This window comes from Rana temporaria, chromosome 3 (genome assembly GCF_905171775.1).
Source record: "Rana temporaria chromosome 3, aRanTem1.1, whole genome shotgun sequence".
Taxonomy (NCBI): domain Eukaryota; kingdom Metazoa; phylum Chordata; class Amphibia; order Anura; family Ranidae; genus Rana; species Rana temporaria.
In genome coordinates, this window is record NC_053491.1 from 47150230 (window position 1) to 47173277 (window position 23048).

Below are 23048 nucleotides of genomic sequence, written 5' to 3' on the forward strand. Positions count from 1 at the left end.
ATTTTTTTTTATATATTTTTGGGGGATATTTATTACAGCAAAATGTAAAAAATATTATTTTTTTTCAAAATTGTCGCTCTATTTTTGTTTATGGCGCAAAAAATAAAAACCGCAGAGGTGATCAAATACCACCAAAAGAAAGCTCTATTTGTGGGAAAAAAAGGACGCCAATTTTGTTTGGGAGCCACGTCGCACGACCGCGCAATTGTCAGTTAAAGCGTCGCAGTCCCGAATCGCAAAAAGTGCTCTGGTCTTTGACCAGCAATATGGTCCGGGGGGTAAGTAGTTAAAAGTAAGTAGAACCTGTTAAGAGCATATAATTAAATGACTGAGATGAGGTGACCAGCACTTTATTAATATAAAATGGCAGATAAAAAAAGTGTTTGTGTTATTTTAAATGAGCCTTCTCCGACTAGCAAAAAAAAATATATATAAATTGCAGCCTCACTATGCCATCAATTGACGCCACTGTGCCCATCACATGCAGTCACTGTGCCCATCACACGCAGCCACTGTACCCATCACACGCAGCCACTGTGCCCATCACACGCAGCCACTGTGCCCATCAAGCGCAGCCACTGTGCCCATCAAGCGCAGCCACTGTGCCCATCAAGCGCAGCCACTGTGCCCATCAAGCGCAGCCACTGTGCCCATCACACGCAGCCACTGTGCCCATCACACACAGCCACTGTGCCCATCACACGAAAAATCATATTTTATTTTTCCAATTAAGAAGGGTTCGGTGAATGCACATATGAAACTGGTGGGGTTCAGTACCTCCAACAAGGTTAAGAACCACTGATCTACAGTATACAAAAATACAGATGTTTTCTATTGTTAAATTTGGAAGAAGTTTTGGAAAATGTTTTAACATGGGTTATAACACTTAAAGAGGAAGTAAACTCTGATGGGTTTTACTTACTCTTTTGCTCGCTGTAAAGCCTGCAAAAGAAAAGCATAATGAGCTACTATGCATCACATACTAGCCCATTAAGTGCCATTTACCTGCAAAAGAATACAGCGATGTCCCTTGTGTAGGCAGCGTCCATCTTCTGGCCCCTCTTCCTTTTGGGCCGCGGACTCCGGCTCTGTGATTAACCGGAGCCGTGTGACATCCCGCATTCGCACGGGAGCCGCGATTAACGGCACGGGCTAGGGAAGAAACGGCACTTCGTTTTGTTTCTTCCCTGCGCATGCGCTGTTGGAATTTTAGGCAGACTACAAATGAAATATCTCCTAAACGGCGCACGTTTAGGAGATATTTCCACTACCTATAGGTAAGCCTTATTCTAGGTCCAAAAAGTGGGTATACAACCACTTTAATGGGAATCTGCACTGAGGGTTTAAGCAATAATAAATTAAAATAAATGTATACAGTATCTCACAAAAGTAAGTACACCCCTCACATTTTTGTAAATATTTTATTCTAATCTTTTCATGTGACAACACTGAAGAAATTACACTTTGCTACAATGTAAAGTAGTGAGTGTACAGTTTGTATAACAGTGTAAATTTGCTTTCCACTCAAAATAACTCAACACACAGCCATTAATGTCTAAACCACTGGCAAAAAAAGTGAGTACACCCCTAAGTGAAAATGTCCAAACATTGGTCTGCATGGCGGTCGTCCCAGAAGGAAGCCTCTTCTAAAGATGATGCACAAGAAAGCATGAAAACAGTTTGCTTCCAGTAACATGGGTTACTGGAACCATGTCCTGTGGTCTGATGAGACCACGATAAACTTTTTTGGTTCAGATGGTGTCAAGTGTGTGTGGCGGCAACCAGGTGAGGAGTACAAAGACAAGTGTGTCTTGCCTACAATCAAGCATGGTGGTGGGAGTGTCATGGTCTGGGGCTGCATGAGTGCTGCCGGCACTGGAGAGCTACAGATCATTGAGGGAACCACGAATGCCAACATGTACTGTGACATACTGAAGCAGAGCATGATCCACTCCCTTCGGAGACTGGGCCACAGGGCAGTATTCCAACATGATAAGGACCCCAAACACACCTCCAAGATGACCACTGCCTTGCTAAAGAAGCTGAGGGTAAAGGTGATGGACTGGCAAAGCATGTCCTCAGACCTAAACACTATTGAGCATCTGTGGGGCATCTTCAAACGGAAGGTGGAGGAGCGAAAGGTCTCCAACATCCACCAGCTCCGGGATGTCGTCATGGAGGAGTGGAAGAGGACTCCAGTGGCAACCTGTGAAGCTCTGGTGAACTCCATGCCCAAAAGCAGGGGTCTCCAAACTGCGGCCCGAGGTCCAGATGTGGCCCTTTGCTAGCCTTTATCCGGCCCTTGGGGCTTTATTCCTCCCATTGATATGAGGCACTATTCTTCCCACTGATGCCAACAAGGAGGCACAATTTATTTCGCTGATACCAATCATGAGACACAATTACTCCTATTAATAGGGGCACTACTCCTTATCCTACTGACTGAGGCCAAATTTACTCTCACCAATGCTGGGCAGGGAAATGTTTTACTCCCGCTGGCCACAATTCGGCCCTCCTAAAGTCTGAAGGACAATAAACTGGCCCTTTGTTTGAAAAGTTCGGAGACCCCTGCCCAAGAGGGTTAAGGCAGTGCTGGAAAATAATGGTGGGCACACAAAATATTGACACTTTGGGCCCAATTTGAACATTTTCAATTAGGGGTGTACTCACTTTTGTTGCCAGCGGCTTAGACATTAATGGCTGTGTGTTGAGTTATTTTGAGGGGACAGTAAATTTTCACTGTTATACAAGCTGTACACTCACTACTTTACATTGTAGCAAAGTGTAATTTCTTCAGTGTTGTCACATAAAAAGATATAATAAAATATTTACATAAATTTGAGGGGTGTACTGTATGTGTGTGTGTATATATATATATATACACACAGACACGCACACAACACTGTGTCTGTAGCACTTCTGTTTTGTTGGTTTTTATCCCAATCATTGAGCTTGCACGTTCTTCCTGTGCTTGTGTGGGTTTCCTCACACACTCCAAAGACATTCTGGTAGTGTAATTGGCCTCTGTCTAAACTGACCCTAAAAATTGTGTACGTAAGCTTGTACATTTGGGACCTTCGACTGTAAGCTTCTTAAGTGCAGGGGCTGATGTGAATGCAAAATACAGTAAAACCTTGGTTTGAGAGCGTTTTGCAAGACAAGCAAAATGTTTTAATAAATTTTGCCTTGATATACAAGCGATGTCTTGATATAAGAATAGTGTCATGTCACAACAGAGTATAAAAAAGAAGAGAGGAGCCTCTAAGTGTAGAAATATGGTTACATTTAATGACGGTACAACATTTAACAATTTATTGCTACACTTAGAGGTTCCTCTCTTATCTTTTATACCCTGTAAAAAAATGCTTTGATATACAAGTGCTTTGGATTACAACAGGGGTGCCCAACCTTTTGAAGAGCGAGGGCCCATTAAGCGACTTTGTAACAGGTCACGAGCCACAATGAGTGAAGCAGACGGGTGACAGGTCCGTGTCTGCTCTGTATATGCAGTGCGGACACGGACACAACCCACTATTCTCGGATCGGTTTGAAAGCAGCCCAGTAACCACTGCAGAACAGATATGCCCATATATACACTGCGATTTTAATAATCGTATTCTATTCCATCCCAAAGTAGGAGGTCTTGGGCCACATCAGAGGGCTCCGAGGGCACTGGTTGGGCCCCAGGGCACTGGTTGGGCACCCCTGGATTTCAAGCATGTTTCTGGAACGAATTATGCTCGCAAACCAAGGTTTTACTGTATATGTAAAGCACTACATAAATTGTTAATGCTACATGTAACAGGATGACCCGTGAAACCCAGAGACTTTGTGAGGATGGGGGATACTCCTGTGTCAGCGTCACTGATAACTCTTGGGTCTGAGTCCACCCTGTGCCCTTTGGGCATGGGGTGGCAAGTGAATCATAATTCATGTATTACATGAGATGGGACATCACTGATAGTTCATATTGCAGGATTTGAGATACTGCAAGATGTTGGTGAATTGTGACCCAACCAGTCAATAGTGACTCATTCTATGATTAGCCCTGACTAGTGACATGCTAATTGAGTTAGGGTCTGGAAGACATTTCATTGTCCTTGTGTAAAGGTGTTGTAACGGACAGGTGTTAATCCAGGTCTGCTCCCAGAACTCTAATTATGTATGCTAAAGACTGTTTATGTGTGGAATGTACTTGTCAGAGACAGAGCGTCTGCCTAGGGAACTCAATGTGTGATGGTGTTTTGTTTGTTATGCTGTTAATGAAGGAATGTGCAGTAAAGAGCTCATGATAATTATAGGCCGGCGCCGACACGTCTAGAATGTTTAGTAATTAGCCTTAGTGTGTGATTAGGGGGGTGGAAATCTCATTGTCCCTTTGAATACTGTCACATGATTGTAACTGTATATAAGACTGAAAGAAACCATTAAAAGTGAGTTCATATTTTGACGCAGTAACAGAGCTTGTCAGTCTCGTTATTGAGGGAATTCTTATGGAATGGATCGGGTCTGCCTGTTGGTTGGAGTGTCGATAAGCTGTTTTGGATGGGATGGAAGGTCTTAAACGGTGGTGACCGTTACACTACATATATTGTACAATACAATACATCCATTATATATTGTTGCTGGCAGGAAATTGTAGTTTAATTGTTCTTAACATTTTGGCCTAGAAGTGGTAGATAACTTATTGTTCAATACATTAAATAGCAAACTGCAAAAACACATAGAAACCAATCACAATTCACTTAAATCTTATTGGTTGCTGTCAGTTACACCAGTCTGTATCTTGTCTAATATCACTGATTTATTTAATACGCCTGAATGTCCTACAAGAAGAATGGGCAAGCTGCTCCCTGAATTTAATCTGACTGCACTTTTAATGTCATAGTGATCATTACAGTAGATTTGTGTAATGTATTATACATAAGATTACTGTGTTAGGGAAGTGTACAAGCTCAGGATAAAAGGGACGCTAGTGAGGTACTGACAGTCATACTAATCACTTGTTTTGTGCCCAACAGATTAAATTGCTGGCAGATGGCTGGAAAGATGTGAACCTGGGTATGATGCATGGACGTTTTGTGGCACAGAGCCTGATGAACCAGAGCCAAGACGTAGACAAAATAAAGAGGTATATAGTGCTATTCAACAATGAATTTCCTGCTCTGGGATTGTATTACCTGCTACCAGCAAGTGCAATAGTTGTACAGGATCACTAGAAGGAAAATGATATGATTAATGGAGATATGGGTAGATGACAAAGAAAAAAAGGCACCAATATCCCTGAGAAATAGAGACAATTTTTTTTTTTGGGGGGGGGGGGATTTTTGGGGGTGCCGGCAAGGAGAACAGTAATAAATACTAAGATTTATAAAAGTACAAGACATTTTTTTTTTAGTACACACGGTACAGAATTAAAAATGTTTTGTACTTATGATATACAGGTGCGTGAAATCATCTTGTCTTCAAGTATAATTGAAAAAGTGGTAATCGAGTGACTATCCCGACATGTTTCGCCGCCCAGGGCTTCCTCAGGGGATATTTTTTTGAGAAAGACAGAAGATACAAAGATGTAGCACTGCATAAAACAGAACATAAAGACATGACATTTACTTTTTTATAAGACATAATGAATTGCAGTGTCTGTTTCCGTGCCCGTTCAATTGTTACTCATCCACGTGAAGGAGTCTCTCCGTCTGCGGCTAGGTGCCAAGTAGGATGCTCGTCACTGGGTAACAAACCTGCACATGCCAGCCAATTCACCCGAATAACCCAAGCCAGTATCTAGGTGTTGATGTAGTGTGTATAAATCAGCTTAGTTCAAACCATGAACCAAGAAATAAAAATTAGTGACATGTGGGAAGGGATAGGGGAGAAGGAAGAGAAGGGGAAAGGGGGGGGGGGGGGAGTATCCTATTTGGCACCTATCTGCGGACTCCTCCATGTGGGTGAGTAATAATCGAACGGGCACGGAAACTGACACTGTAATTTATTATATCTTATAAAAAAGTAAATGTAATGTCTTTAACCACTTAAGACCCGGACCAAAATGCAGCTAAAGGACCTTGCCCCTTTTTGCGATTCGGCACTGCGTCGCTTTAACTGACAATTGCGCGTCCTTTTTTTCCCACAAATAGAGCTTTCTTTTGATGGTATTTGATCACCTCTGCAGTTTTTTTATTTTTTGCGCTATAAACAAAAATAGAGCGCCAATTTTGAAAAGAAATGCAATATTTTTTACTTTTTGCTATAATAAATATCCCCCAAAAATATATAAAAAAAAAAAATTTTCCTCAGTTTAGGCCGATACGTATTCTTCTACCTATTTTTGGTAAAAAAAAATCGCAATAAGCGTTTATCGGTTGGTTTGCGCAAAATTTATAGCGTTTACAAAATAGGGGATAGTTTTATTGCATTTTTATTATTTTTTTTTTTTTACTACTAATGGCGGCGATCAGCGATTTTTTTTCGTGACTGCGACATTATGGCGGACACTTCGGACAATTTTGACACATTTTTGGGACCATTGTCATTTTCACAGCAAAAAATGCATTTAAAATGCATTGTTTATTGTGAAAATGACAGTTGCAGTTTGGGAGTTAACCACAAGGGGGCGCTGATGGGGTTATGTGTGACCTGAAGTGTGTTTACAACTGTAGGGGAGTGTGGCTGTAGGTGTGACGTCATCGATTGTGTCCCCCTATAAAAGGGATGACACGATCGATGCAGCCGCCACAGTGAAGAACGGGGAAGCCGTGTTTACACACGGCTCTCCCCGTTCTTCAGCTCCGGGGACCGATCGCAGGACTCCTGCGGCAATCGGGTCCGCGGGTCCCAGAGCTTCGGACGGGGTCACAGGAGCGCGCCCGCGACCCACGGCTGGGTACTAGTACAGGACGTACATGTGCCCAGCCGTGCCATTCTGCCAACGTATATATGCAGGAGGCGGTCCTTAAATGGTTAATTGTGTTTTATGCAAGGAAAATTACATATTTTATTGAATGAATAGATTATAATTGTAAGATTTCAATACATAAAATGGATCAGCTCTCTTTTTCAAACACTTACGTTTGTTTTCTATCTCTATACCTTTTATGTGTATTGTTGCTTGTCTCTTTATAATTTAACTTTTGTTGTATTTTTTTAATTAATTTAAAATGTTTTACAACATTTGAGAAGTATGATCTTGCTTCGCCCCTGATCCCGACGCGCGTGACCACCGCCGGGCACCCACGATCACTCGTTACAGAGCGAGAATCGGGAGCTTTGTGTGAGCTGTGAGCTCCCGGTCCTGTCGGGGGGAGAAATTACCTATCGTCTGTTCATACAATGTATGAACAGCGATCTGTCATTTCCCCATGTCAGTCCCACCCCCCCTTCAGTTACAACACACCCAGGGAACATGATTAACCCCTTCCTCGCCCCCTAATGTTAACCCCTTCCCTGTCAGTGGCATTTTTATAGTAATCAATGCATTTTTATAGCACTGATCGCTATAAAAATGCCAATGGTCCCAAAAATGTGTCAAAAGTGTCCGAAGTGTCCGCCATAATGACGCAGTACCAAAAAAAATAAATCGCTGATCGCCGCCATTACTAGTAAAAAAAAAAAATATTAATAGAAATGCCATAAAACTATCCCCTATTTTGTAAACGCTATAACTTTTGCGCAAACCAGTCAATAAACGCTTATTGCAATTTTTTTTTTTTTTACGAATATGTTTTTTTACGAATATGTAGAAGAATACGTATCGGCCTAAACTGAGGAAACATTTTTTTTTATATATTTTTGGGGGATATTTATTATAGCAAAAAGTAAAAACTATTTATTTTTTTTCAAAATTGTCGCTCTATTTTTGTTTATAGCGCAGAAAAAAACCCCGCAGAGGTGATCAAATACCACCAAAAGAAAGCTCTATTTGTGGCAAAAAAAGGACGCCAATTTTGTTTGGGAGCCAGGTCGCAAGACCGCGCAATTGTCAGTTAAAGCGACGCAGTGCAGAATCGCAAAAAAGTGGCCTGGTCATTGACCAGCAATATGGTCCGGGGCTGAAGTGGTTAAGGTTTGAAAATGCACTGCAGACACAGATTTAGCCATTGTGATATACAGTCAGGTCCATAAATATTGGGACACCGACACAATTCTAATCTTTTTGGCTCTATTCACCACCACAATGGATTTGAAATGAAACCAACAAGATGTGCTTTAACTGCAGACTTTCAGCTTTAACTTGAGGGTATTTACATCCAAATCAGATGAACGGTGTAGGAATTACAACAGTTTGTATATGTGCCTCCCACTTTTTAAGGGACCAAAAGTAATGGGACAGATTAACCATCATAAATCAAACTTTCACTTTTTAATACTTGGTTGCAAATCCTTTTGCAGTCAATTACAGCCTGAAGTCTGGAATGTGTAGACATCACCAAATGCTGGGTTTCATCCCTGGTGATGCTCTGCCAGGCCTCTACTGCAACTGTCTTCAGTTCCTGCTTGTTCTTGGGGCATTTTCCCTTCAGTTTTGTCTTCAGCAAGTGAAATGCATGCTCAATCAGATTCAGGTCAGGTGATTGACTTGGCCATTGCATAACATTCCACTTCTTTCTCTTAAAAACCTCTTTAGTTGCTTTCGCAGTATGCTTCGCGTCATTGTCCATCTGCACTGCGAATCGCCGTCCAATGAGTTCTGAAGCATTTGGCTGAATATGAGCCGATAATAATATTGCCCCAAACACTTCATAATTCATCCTGCTGCTTTTGTCAGCAGTCACATCATCAATAAATACAAGAGAACCAGTTCCATACATGCCCACGCCATGACACTACCACCGCCATGCTTCACTGATGAGGTGGTATGCTTTGGATCATGAGCAGTTCCTTTCCTTCTCCATACTCTTCTCTTCCCATCACTCTGGTACAAGTTGATCTTGGTCTCGTCTGTCTATAGGATGTTGTTCCAGAACTGTGAAGGCTTTTTTAGATGTTGTTTGGCAAACTCTAATCTGGCCTTCCCGTTTTTGAGGCTCACCAATGGTTTACATCTTGTGGTGAACCCTCTGTATTCACTCTGGTGAAGTCTTCTCTTGATTTTTGACTTTGACACACATACACCTACCTCCTGGAGAGTGTTCTTGACCTGGCCAACTGTTGTGAAGGGTGTTTTCTTCACCAGGGAAAGAATTATTTGGTCATCCACCACAATTGTTTTCCGTGGTCTTCCGGGTCTTTTGGTGTTGCTCAGTTCACCAGTGCGTTCTTTCTTTTTAAAGGATGTTCCAAACAGTTGATTTGGCCACATCTAATGTTTTTGCTATCTCTCTGATGGGTTTATTTTGTTTTTTCAGCCTAATGATGGCTTGCTTTACTGATAAAACAGCTCATTGGATCTCATATTGAGAGTTGACAGCAACAGATTCCAAATGAAAATAGCACACTTGAAATGAACGCTGGACCTTTTATCTGCTCCTTGTAAATGGGATAATGAGGGAATAACACACACCCTGGCCATGAAACAGCTGAGCAGCCAGTTGTCCCATTACTTTTGATCCCTTAATAAGTGGGAGGCACATATACAAACTGTTGTAATTTTTACACCGTTCACCTGATTTGGATGTAAATACCCTCAAATTAAAGCTGAAAGTCTGCAGTTAAAGCACATCTTGTTCGTTTCATTTCAAATCCATTGTGGTGGTGTATAGAGCCAAAACAATTAGAATTGTGTCGATGTCCCAATATTTATGGACCTGACTGTATAACGTCTTTATAAATAAAACCAAGTTTCATAAACAAACAAATATATTGCTTTTTGATAAGCAGAAGTACAACTTGAAAATATAAACAAAAAATAAACTGTTAACTCTATTGACTGTAATGCCATTGCACATATTACCTGAATAAATTACCAACATTAACCACTTCAGCCCCGAAAGGATTTATCTCCTTAAAGACCAGGCCATTTTTTTTGCTATATCACACTTAACTGACAAATTTGTACCCAAATAAAATGTACAGTAGGTGCACGTGATATTGTGTCAATCTCGCTCCCTTTCTCGGCGAGATTGAGCACCTACGAGCCCCATCGCGGGAGCCAGCGCCGAGCTGGCTTGCCGCGATAGAGACAAAGCCGTCATAGAAGCGACGGGAGATCCGACTTGGATTCCCGCCAATTCTACACGTGTGCGGCGTTTGTTATGAATCCTGAGGGGGAAGTCCCCGCCGGATTTTAAATAAAAATCCGGCATGGGTTCCCCCCTCAGGAGCATACCGGGCCCTTAGGTCTGTTATGGGTTGTAAGGAGAGCCCCCCCTACGCCGAAAAAACGGCGTAGGGGGTCCCCCTACAATCCATACCAGACCCGTATCCAAAGCACGCTACCCGGCTGGCCAGGAAAGGAGTGGGGACGAGCGAGCGCCCCCCCTCCTGAGCCGTACCAGGCTGCATGCCCTCAACATGGGGGGGTTGGGTGCTCTGGGGCAGGGGGGCGCACTGCGGGGGCCCCCCCACCCCAGAGCACCCTGTCCCCATGTTGATGAGGACAGGGCCCCTTCCCGACAACCCTGGCCGTTGGTTGTCGGGGTATGCGGGCGGGAGGCTTATCGGAATCTGGGAGCCCCCTTTAATAAGGGGGCCCCCAGATACCGGCCCCCCACCCTAAGTGAATGGATATGGGGTACATCGTACCCCTACCCATTCACCTGGAGGAAAAATGTTAAAGTCAATAAACACAACACAAGAGTTTTTAAAATAATTTATTAGTCTGCTCCGGAGGCCGCCCCCTGTCTTCTTTAGCTCTGTTTACCAGGGAGGGCTTCTTCTTTGACGTCTTCGGGTGGGGGCCGCTCTTCGCCGCCGTCTGGTTCTCTTCCACCGCCGGGGGGGGTCCCTTTTATAAAAGCGCCCACTCCTCGGCGGGTTTCCTCCGACGTCTTCGGCGGGGGGTGGTGTGCTTCTTCTTCCGCAATCCTGGGGGGTCTTCTTCGGCTATCCGGGGGGTCTTCTTCACTCTCCGGGGGTCTTCTGCTATGTTCGCCGCTCTCCGCTGTTGACTCGGCGCACCCCGGTTCTTCCTCCAGCTGTCCGGTGCCTTCTCCTTCAGCGCTGAACGTCTATCTTCTTCTTCCGTGCTGTGACGTCATCTTCTTCTTCCGGGCTGTGACGTCATCTTCTTCTCTTCTCCAGATGTTGACACGCCGGCTCTTCTCGCTGAAATGACGGATGCGCGGCTTGCATCGGACCTATATAGGCCTCACAGTCCCATCATGCTCTGTACCTACCCATGTGATACCTACCCACGTGGGTAGGTATCACATGGGTAGGTACCAGAGCATGATGGGATTGTGAGGTCTATATAAGCGGAGAAGACCCGTCGGGATAGTGGAAGAAGAAGCCCCCCCGCCGAAGACGCCGGAGGAAACCCGCCGGGGGGTGGGGGCTTTTTTAAAAGCGACTCCCCCCGGAGGTGGAAGAGAACCAGACGGCGGCCCCCACCCACCCGAAGACGTCAAAGAAGCTCCCCCTGGTAAAAGAGCTAATAAAGAAGACAGGGGGAGCCTCCGGAGCAGAAAAATAAATTATTTTAAAAACCCTTGTGTGGTGTGTTTATTAACTTTGAAATTTTTCCTACAGGTGAATGGTTAGGGGTACGATGTACCCCATATCCATTCACTTAGGGTGGGGGGCCGGTATCTGGGGGCCGCCTTATTAAAGGGGGCACCCAGATTCCGATAAGCCTCTCGCCTGCATACCCCGACAACCAACGGCCAGGGTTGTCGGGAAGGGGCCCTGTCCTCATCAACATGGGGACAGGGTGCTCTGGGGTGGGGGGGCCCCCGCAGTGCGCCCCCCTGCGCCAGAGCACCCAACCCCCCCATGTTGAGGGCATGCAGCCTGGTACGGCTCAGGAGGGGGGGGGGGGCGCTCGCTCGTCTCCACTCCTTTACTGGCCGGCCGGGTAGCGTGCTTTGGATACGGGTCTGGTATGGATTGTAGGGGGACCCCCTACGCCGTTTTTTCGGCATAGGGGGGGCTCTCCTTACAACCCATAACAGACCTAAGGGCCCGGTATGCTCCTGAGGGGGGAACCCATGCCGGATTTTTATTTAAAATCCGGCGGGGACTTCCCCCTCAGGATTCATAACAAACGCCGCACACGTGTAGAATTGGCGGGAATCCAAGTCGGATCTCCCGTCGCTTCCTTGACGCGCTTGCTGGGATGTGCTGTCACTATTCCAGTGAGTGCGAGATGTCGGCGAGATCTCGGCACCATGTCGCCGAGAATCAGCGCGATGCTGTCGTGCTAAAAACACAATATCACAAACACCTACTGTATGTCCCTTTTCCCACAATTGGTGGTATTTGATTACAGCTGCGTTTTTTGTTTTTTTTTGCGCTATAAACAAAATTAGGCCGACAATTTTTTTTTTTTTTACTTTTTGCTATAATAAATATCCCCCCCCAAAAATGTAAAAAAAATGATTTCTTCATCAGTTTAGGCCAATATGTATTCTTCTACATATTTTTGGTAAAAAAGTTATAGTGTCTACAAAATAGGGGACAGATTTATGTCATTTTTATTATTATTTTTTTACTAGTAATGTCGGTGATCTGCGATTTTTAGCGGGACTGTGACATTGCGGCAGACAGATCGGACACTTTTGACCCTTTTTTTGGGACCAATGACATTTATACAGCGATTAGTGCTATAAAAATGCACTGATTATAAATAAATGACACTAGGGGCGATCAAGGAGTTAAGTGTTCCCTAGGGAGGTGTTTCTAACTATATGGGGATAGGACTGACTGGGAGTACAGAGAAATCGCTGTTCCTAATGACTTTGTTTACACTGGCAAATCCCCGTTCTGCCTCTCTGTGGAGGGATCGCGGGTGGCTGGCGGACATCGCGGCCGCCGACCACGCACATTGGCGCTGGCTACGTGCATGTGCCCACTTTATCTATTACACAAAGCGCCGTACTGGTATGGCGATTCCCGCAATAGAGCCACCCTGCCGCAGTATAACTGTGGCAGCTGGTCGGCAAGTGGTTAAATATTAGGAAAGAAAATAAGAAAAGCCTTTTTCTTATTTTTTTTTTCTTTTAGCAGCTTAGTGGATGCCTCCTAAATATTCAAACGTGGTAGTGCAGTATTAATTTTGCCATCAAATTTTTATTTTGTTTTAGTCATAGTTTGACTAAAATGCCATTTTAGTTTTAGTTGTATTTTAGTCATCTCAATGGTTTTAGTTGTATTTAGTAGACTCAAATAGTATTAATTTAGTCTACGAAAATATTTTAGTTGACAAAATTAACACTGACGTTAACTCCAGTGGGCCAGATTCACAGCGGAGATACGACGTCATATCTCAGATACTCCGTCGTATCTCAGTTACTCCGTCATATCTCAGATACGCCGTCGTATCTCAGAGTATCTATGCGACTGATTCATAGAATCAGTTACGCATAGATATTCCTAAGATCCGACAGGTGTAATTGTTTTACACTGTCGGATCTTAGGATGCAATACCGCGGCCGCCGCTGGGGGGAGTTCGCGTCGTAAACCAGCGTCGGGTATGCAAATTAGTAGTTACGGCGATCCACGACGGTTTTTCGCGTTCGCTACGTCGCTGCTAGTCTAGTTTCCCGTCGCAAAGTTAGTCGTCGTTTTAGGTGCCCTAACTTTACACAGCACACGTATGTGCTGTATAAAGTATGGCCGTCGTTCCCGCGTCGAAATTGAAATTTTTTTTCTTCTTGCGTAAGACGTCCGGGAATACGAAAGTACGCTACGCACGTTGCCGCTCGAAAAAATTTACGTCACTTCGCGCAAAGCACGGCGGGAATTTCAAAACAAAGCATGCGCAGTAGGTCCGGCGCGGGAGCGTGCCTAATTTAAATGGCACACGCCCCTTTGAATTACGCGGGCTTACGCCGGAAGGCCGCCGGCGTAAGTTTTCACGCAAGTGCTTGGTGAATCAGGCACTTGCGATGAAAACTTGCGGCGGTGTAACGTATCTACGATACGTTACGCCGCCGCGATTCTGCGTGAATCTGGCCCAGTGTGTCTGGTTATTACAGTCAGTTTCTGATATCTTGATTTCTTCAACTATGTATTTGTCTTTTTTTCTTTCCACTGACATGTACAAAGACTTGATGGCTTCATTTGCTATTTGACATATGAGGACCTGCAAAACCTTCAGCCTTTCCACTACCCATTAGGAGTGTTGGAGAAGAAGCTACTTGAATGCATTTCACAGAAGACTTTGTCCCATCGTGGGCGAGTATGTGTTTTTTTTCTTTAGTTCTATAGCTTGCTATTTAGTCCCACAATTTGTTTTATTGTTCTTATACAGGATTTCTATAGCGCCAACAGTTTGCACAGCAATTTACAACATAAGGGCAGACAGCACAACTATAGCACAATTTAATACAGGAGGAATCTGAGGGCCCTGCTCATTAGAGCTTACAATCTAAGAGGAAGATTTAAGAGATACAAAACGTAATAACTGTGGGGGATGAGCTGATGGAGAAAATAAAAGTAAAGTAGTTAGGCAGGGGCAGGATAGGCCTTTCTGAAGAGGAGGGTTTTCAGGGATCGTCTAAAAGTGGATAGAGTAGGAGATAGCTGGACAGATTGGGGTAGGGTGTTCCAGAGGTTGGGAGAGGCTCTGGAGAAGTTCTGGAGGCGAGCATGGGAGAAGGTGACAAGGGAGCTAGAGAGCAGGAGGTCTTGGAAGGAACAAAGAGAATAATTTGGTTGGTATTTTGAGACTAGGATAGTGATGTAGCTGGGGGCCGAGTTGTGGGTGGCTTTGTAAGTTGTTAGTATTGGAAGAGTGGAAGCCAGTGGAGCGGTTGGCACAGAGGGGTAGCAGACACTGAGCAGTTGGCAAGGTGGATGAATCTGGAGGCAGCATTCATTTTTTTTCTTTCAAATTACTGTATGTAGAAGAGATGAGTAGCTAAAATGTCCAAATACACTTGTCGTATGTGTAATAGCTCTTCTTGTCACTGTACTGGGTCCATATTCGGTGCACCTTGTTATTGCATAGCTTCAGCTCCATGTGTAATTAGTTAAATGTCCATGTTTATATTTCAGCTGGCTTATTCATTAGTGGATGTGCTGAGAAAAGTCAGTGTACATTCATTGGACCTTAATGAGCTCGTCACTTGGAGAAGTCTGCTTTCCGAACTAGGAGTGTCATTTTTCCGGACACTTCCGCACAGTCATGTGATTAATCTTCTGACAGCAATACAAGCCTCTGACCTTTCACTTGCTCAGGTAAAGTCACTTCCTTTTGGAATCTAAACAGTAGATGGCGTATATATATTGACAAGTTTAGGATTAGTGTCAGAAACCATGAATCAGACAGAGACAGAAGTACAGTTAAATCACACTTGTTTAATAATAATAAAAAGATAAACAGAGTAAGCGTAGTTAAAACATAGCCAGAGTTCAGGAACCGGATCGGATAGTCAGCCAAGCCAAATGTCAACGAGCCAGAGAAGAACATGTAGAACAGCAAGCGGGTTCAGGAGCCAGAAGGGACGTCAGCCAAGCAAGTCTTCAACAGGAACGCAGGAGTCTCTGTGATGTTGACCAAGGCGAAGGCAGTGAGCAACCGGACTTGAAGTCGTACTAATATGAATGTTTGTCATTGGAAATCATGGGAAACGACTTGTCATGCTACTTTGCCATCACAAATCGTGGGACAAATCGTATAAGTGTGAAGGGGGCCTAAGTAGGCAGGACTGACGAGCAGGATCATCAACAGGTGAGTCACTGTGGAGAGATAATAGCTGGCAATTAGCCGACAGCTAAGCGGCCAGCTCAGAGAAGGAAGGGCTGAGCCCAGCTCTGACAATTAGTTGGTGGTTCCTACTAGACATGTGCACACTGAAATATTTTGTTTCGGAATTTTGTTTTCGTCCGAAAAATACATTTATTTAGTTACCCCCGAAATTCGTTTTTATTTATTTTGTTTCGTTAAAAAATGCATTCGTCCGAAAATCCGAAATAATTAAGGTCAAATCTGCCATTGAAGGCTTATGGTGTCTGTTGAATGTTCTAAGAAGATTTGATAGAGAAGCTAAACTGTACGACGCCGCAATCGTACATTTACGGTCGAATGTTCCGCCTACAAGCTATAGTAGAATTCTAATGTTGTATGACACTAGTAATAATTATATTTATAAATTATTATTGCTAGTCAACCAACATTCAAATTCTTCTATAGCCTATGGGCCGAGCATTTGACCGAAAATGTACGATTGTGGCATCGTACAGTTTAGCTGCTTGTTGAATCTTCTTAGAACTTTCGACAGACACCATAAGCCTTCAATGACAGATTCGACATTTGTATGTTTTTCGCTGCTTCATCGAATCTTCGATGTTCATGTCGAATGGTCTACCCCAACACTGTCTCTATAATGTTGAATCTTTCCTCTCTATGTAGAATAATCTTGGACTAATAAAGTTAAGGTTGCGCACATTCGACCACAGGTTTGATAGACACAGATTGCTATTGTCAACGTCATGTCGAATCTCCTGTCTATATCGAACTGTTGTAGCAGCGAAAACGAAAATAAAGCATCTTTTTTATGTCAGATCTTTCGGATTTCGGATTCTGCGCATTTGTTTTCGTTTGTTAAAACGAGAATACCCAAAATTCGAACGAAAAGGCATTTGGACGAAAACAAATGCACATGTCTAGTTCCTACCAAGCTGACCAATGGCATCACCCCCTCTTCTTCTTAAAGTAGGTATATATCTGTCTTTAGGATAATTTTTGTCATTTTGTGTCCCCCATGCTCCAGACCTGGGACCCACCTTTCTCGAATTAGTCATGTTTTCTTGGCCTGAGGCCAACCTTCTTGAATAAAGATGTCCACACAAGATGCCTTTTCAGCGATTTACTGAATAAGAAACTACAGCTTCTCAACTTCTTTCTCCTGTTCACAGTGCAGAACACATCAATGCCATCAACCTGAACTCGAAAAGTCTAGCTATCTTCCCAAATGCTCTTTCATGAGTCCACCAGCAGTGGGTCCTCACATGGAGTACCTAGGCGCAGATGGTCTACTACTCCTTAAGCTATAAACATGCATGTTATAAGTAAGGGGTAGTCCTCTTCCATCCACCAGAGCCCCACCCACACCAGGTTTAAAGGTTACAATATGCCACACACTAGCATCACCCAGAGAGTGGTCTTCCTAAGGGCTCTTTCACACAGAGCGGATCCGTATTGATCCGCTCCGTTAGCCCGTTTGGCTCAGCGGGGATTTCTCCGTTAATCTCCGCTGAGCTGTCGGCGGACAGGGCGGTCCCTGCACACAGTGCAGAGACCGCCCTGTTTCTCCTCCGCTCTCCCCTATGGGGAATCGGATGAATACGGGCCGTGTGTCCGTATTCATCCGATCCGTTTCGCCGGACGGAAGAAAAATAGGGTTTTCTTCCGTCCGCAAAAGCGGATCTTTGCGGACGCAGATGGTTGCGGACGTTAGCGGATGCATCATCCGCTAACGTCTGTAATCCCATAGGGATACATTACAAGTCCGTAAACGGACTTGTAATAAACGGACCGTTTGTCCGTGCGTGTGAAAGGGCCCTAAAAGGGTACTAACACCTGCTTACATGCAAGTCCCTGTTTAAAGCTGAAGTTTAATATTTTTTTTTATGTTGGGATATAACACAAAACACTTTAGGTACCTATAAACCTTGAAACTTCCCCGAAATCACTACACTGTGGGGCAAGTTCACTTGCAAAGTGCACTTTCCATTGAAAAATGAACAGCCTATTAGCCTTTAGTGAACCAACCCCAGTGAGTGAAATGTAAAATATGTCAGAATGTTTATTATCCTTTTGGTTAGGCTGGTTTTATATATTGTAGTAATAATTGACTTTTTTTTCAGGGGTTTTTACTTTTCAGTCATGTCACCCCCACATCTAATGTAAGTATATGCAACACTTGACTTCTGCATATATGCACTTTCTATCATCAGATACTTTTTACTATATATGCCAGCTACTAGGGATGAGGCAAGATAGTCTGAAAGACCACTAGCGAGATATATTGTGAAGTATAAAGTAAGACCACCAACATGCCTCTTCCTTAGATTTCTATGTACTCATATAGTGGATTTTTCAATTAATTTATTAAATAATTGACAATACATCCACTTATGGTAATTTATTGATAGTAATACAAACCGTTGTTGCAGATGTATACTGCTGTTTGCTTTATTGCCTGCTGTTTAGCTGTTAGACCTAAGGTTACAGTTTATGATGTTATTGCATGTAAATCAACATTAATTATGTTAATCCTTATTCTGCTAGCATTAGTAAAAAGATAGGAATGTATATTATTTTTACTTGGTTAAAAAAAAAAAAAAATCACATTTCTTCAGCTGCCTTGATATGCTTTCCTACCTATCAGTGCTGTGAGAACCCATATTATTGGTTTTGTGTAAACTAGACATTTGTTGCATTTAATAACCACACTGTGGTTCATGTTGTATCATTTGAGGGTGAAAATTCTCAATGACCGGCTGTTTGGGCATTTCTATCCTTGATGACTTTTCCATAGGCAGTTCTATTATTATTATGAAAGGTACTTGTAATGTGCCATCAATTTACACAGCACTTTACATATAAATTGTACATTTACATTAGTCCCTGCCCTCAAGGAGCTTACAATCTAAGGTCCCAATTCACATTCATACACATATTACAGCCAATTAACCTGCCAGCTTGGTTTTGGAGTATGGATGGAAACCGGAGTACTGGGAGAAAAAACAAACACAGGCACAGGGAGAACATTTAGACTCCAGGAAGGTAGTGTCTCCATGGTTGGGATTTGAACCAATGACCCTAATGCTGCCATGTTGAAGTTCTAACCACTTAGCTAATGTGCCTAGATAAAATGCTTGATTCAGCATGCAAATTAACATTTAAGTAGAAGTTTCCTCTGCCTCTTGAAAAGAAGGTCGTGAAATTGAAATCTGTAAAATGTCTTTAACCACTTGCCTACAGGGCACTTTAACCCCCCTTCCTGCCCAGACAAATTTTCAGCTTTCAGCACTGTCAAACTTTAAAATGACAATTGCGCTGTCATGCAACAAAATGTACCCAAATTTTTATAATTTTTTTCTCCACAAATAGAGCTTTCTCTTGGTGGTATCTGATCACCTCTGCAACTTTTATTTCTTGCGCTATAAACAAAAAAAGAGGGACAAGTTTAAAAAAAAAAAAGCACACTTTTTGCTATAATAAATATCCATTTTTTTTTTTTTAAACAAATTTTTTCCTCAGTTTGGGCCGATAAGTATTCTTCTACATATTTTTGTTAAAAAAAAAAATCGCAATAAGCGTAAATTGATTAGTTTGCGTAAATGCTATAGGGCCTACAAAATAGGGGATAGATTTATAGCATTTTTATAATTTTTTTACTAGTAATGGCGGCGATCAGCGATTTTTATCGTGACTGCAATATTGCGGCGGACACATCGGACACTTTTGACACATTTTTGGGACCATTCACATTTATACAGCGATCCCTGCTATAAAAATGCATTGATTACTGTATAAATGTGACTGGCAGGGGAGGGTTTAACACTAGGGGGCGATCAAGGGGTTAATGTATTCCCTGGGAGTGATTCTTACTGTGGGGGGAGGGAAGTGACTGGGGGAGGTGACCGATGGTTTTCCCTATGTACAAGGGACACACCATCAGTCCCCTCTCCCTGATAGGACGTGGATCTGTGTGTTTACACACACAGATCCACTGTCCTGCTCAGTTACTGGGCAATCGCGGGTGCCCGGCGGCCATCGTGGGTCCCCAGTGACGAGGCAGGGGCGCGCGCCTCCCTAGTGTTTTTAAAGGCGTGACGTCATATGACGTCCGCCCAGACATCATTAGGACTCATTAAGTAATTTGAGATTTTTGTGAGTACAGGGATTCAGGAATGACTACCAAATCCCAGGTTCATCTAGTGAGGAAAGGCTGTACCTCCTTTGAGAAGCAACAATATGCGGGGAGCCCCATGTCTTAGTAGTTAGCACCTCTACCTTGCAGCACTAGGGTTATCGGTCATTTGAATCTCAACCACGACACTGCCTGCATGAAGTTTGTACATTTTCCCTGTGCTTGTGTGGGTTTCATTTGGGCACTCAGGTTTCCTCCCACACTCCAAAGATACGCTGCTAGGTTAATTGGCTCCTGTCTAAATTGGCCCTGGTATATGTATGTAGGGACCTTAGATTGTAAACTCCTTGAGAGCAGGGACTTATAGGTATGTACAATATGTGTACAACTGCTTAAAAACTGTCAGCCCACGAATCCTCTTAAAACTGTTTCTTCCTTTAATGTGGTTGTAAACACTATTCATGAAATTTGAACTAAGCACATACTGTATATCTGTAGTGTTTACTTATCTCTCTCCAAAGCTGTAAGTGCCATCTTTCTCTGGTGCTCCGTTCCTCTGAGTCAATTCTGACAAGTTCTACGACATGAGATTAAAATTTATGTCGGGGAGGGAGCTTAGAGGGAGATAAGAAGGAAGCTTGTCTATTCAGAATACAGTTCTACATGTTCCTTTGCCTGTGTAGAAGAAGAAGCCGCTGGTTTGATTTTTGGGATGGCGTGTTACCTCTGTGAACGTCTAAGGGTAGATAGATGAGAGCAGCAATGATGGAATGTCCAAGCAGCAGGTGTCTTTCTTGTGCTTTTATTCTTGCCCAACAGGGCAAACAGTAAACTTGAGGTAGACAGGCAAAAGATGGGTGAGGAGGAGAATTGCAGATTCAGGCCTAACAAAGACGGAAACAATCCTGCTTCCAGCGACACTTTAACTTCGTCGCTACTCCAGCCGGAGTGGGTATAGTGTACCCGGACAGGCCTTTCACACCGACCTGACAGCCAGGGTATCACTCGGAACCTTGAGAAGACACAAGTCTCTGCCACAGACTTGGTAGGAATGAACTTTAGAGTGGAACCTCTGCCACAGGCCCTCCTCTAGAATGTAGATAATGAAGTAATATTTTGCTCAGTAATACTCCCTCATGTAGTTTTCTTGCTTTGGGTCACCGACTGACAGGTTGCTGACATACAACCTCTCAGTGTCCGGTCACCCCGATCCCCGATAGATTGTCCAGGCCCTGTTGGATTGCCTGCCTCTCTTGGCTCTCCTCAGGCTGACTCCTCACCGAACAGCTATCTCGCTTGGGATCTCTCCTCAGAACTTGAGAACCCAGTCGATCACTGGGGCCCAGCCATAGCTTCCGTTGTCCCGGGCCAATATGGTCCCGGGACCAAGAACACCGCATAGCACGTGCGCCCCGGCCTGGAAGGCCATATGGCCGGGGCCCGTGATGTGTGGTCACCCTGAAGGTGGGTGCCACACCCGGAACAAGAACAGGACTCCACTGGACATCCGCCTAATGGCGTCTGCCCAAGAAGTACCCTCCCCCAGCATGCCCCGCGAGGGAAAACCCCTCCTGATTGGCTGCTGGCAAGAGGCACTCCAGCCCGAACTCCACTGCCGCCAGAATGAACCGACAGCACAGCCTAGCTAGAACAGAGGCCCAATTTGAATAAAATCACCTGGATGAGAGTTAACTAACTCTCTCATCTCCCTCTAAATTTAAAATAACACCCGAACTGAAAGTACACAGGCGCTACATGTAATATCTAGCTGGGCAACTACATCTTTTATCAGACTGGGCGTATCTTACTCCGACGGGCGTGCGTACGTTCGTGAATAGGCGTATCTTGCTCATTTGCATATTCTCGGCGAGAGAAGCGTATCTCAGTTTGAGCATAAGCTTAAAGATACGACGGCGCGGATTCAGACTTACGACGGCGTATCTACTGATACGCCGTCGTAAGTCTTTGTGAATCTAGCTATAAGTATTTATTTTTTTATTGCATTTTAGCATAAATATGAGATCTGAGGTCTTTTTGACCCCAAAATTCACATTTAAGATAACCTGTCATGCTTTTCTATATTACAAGGGATGCTTACAAAGTTAAAGTGCCCCGTCCCACCGAGCTCATGCCAGAAGCGAATGCATACGCAAGTACGCAAGGCACGCCTGCATATGAAAACTGTGTTCAAACCACACATGTGAGGTATCGCCGCGATCGGTAGAGCGAGAGCAATAATTCTAGCCCTAGACCGCCTCCAACTCAAGACATGCAACCTGTAGAAGTTTTTAAACATCACCTATAGAGATTAAGGGTCAAAGTTTGTTGCCGTTCCACTAGCGGGTACAATTTTGAAGTGTGACATGTTGGATATCAAATTACTTGGCATATTATCTTTCACAATAAAAAAAACTGTTAGGCTAACTTAAGGCCCCTTTCACACTAGTATGTGCGGTGGCGCTATACCGTCGGAATTGCGGCGGTATTCGGCCGCTAGCGGTGCGGTATTGACCCCCGCTAGCGGCCGTAAAAGGGTTAATACCGCCGGCAATGCTCCTCTGCAGAGGCGCACTGCCGGCGGTATTACCGCGGTGTTCCATTGTTTTCAATGGGAAGGAACGATATACACACCGCTCTTCTCACCGCTCCAAAGATGCTGCTGCTTTTTTTTCTCCTGCCAGCACATCGCCCCGCCCCTCAGGCTTTCACATTAAGAATGCTGGGGCAGGAGTATTTCAGGCGTTATTTATGCGATATTTTTTGCGCTAAAACGCCTGAAATACGCCTCAGTGTGAAAGGGGCCTTACTGTTGTCTTATTTTTTTTAAGGTAAAAAAAAAGTGTATTTTTAAGAAAAAAAAAGCGTTTGTAAGACCGCTGCGCAAATTCAGTGTGACAAAAAGTATTGCAACAACCGCCATTGTATTCTCTAGGATGTCGGTTGTTGCAATACTTTTTGTATTATTATTATTACCACTACTCTTATTACTACTACTACTATTTCTACTACTACTACTACCAGGGCCGATCCTTGGGTCATAGACGCCTGGACGCAGAAATATTTCTGGCGCCCCCCATAAATAAATGTGTATTTAAAATAAATATATAAGAAATTTGAAAATTTTTTATT

The 23048-nt window shown here is 43.7% G+C and overlaps 1 protein-coding gene across 1 annotated transcript in view; it reads left to right on the forward strand.

Moving 5' to 3' along the window:
* The window catches only part of STRC (stereocilin), a 152935-nt gene that overhangs the window by 37486 nt on the left and 92401 nt on the right, over positions 1-23048 (forward strand). The window contains exons 9-12 of the mRNA XM_040341538.1: positions 5022-5131; positions 14143-14275; positions 15094-15276; positions 17908-17946. Of these exons, the coding sequence (XP_040197472.1) occupies positions 5022-5131; positions 14143-14275; positions 15094-15276; positions 17908-17946 (465 nt within the window). The remainder of the gene's footprint in view (positions 1-5021; positions 5132-14142; positions 14276-15093; positions 15277-17907; positions 17947-23048) is intronic.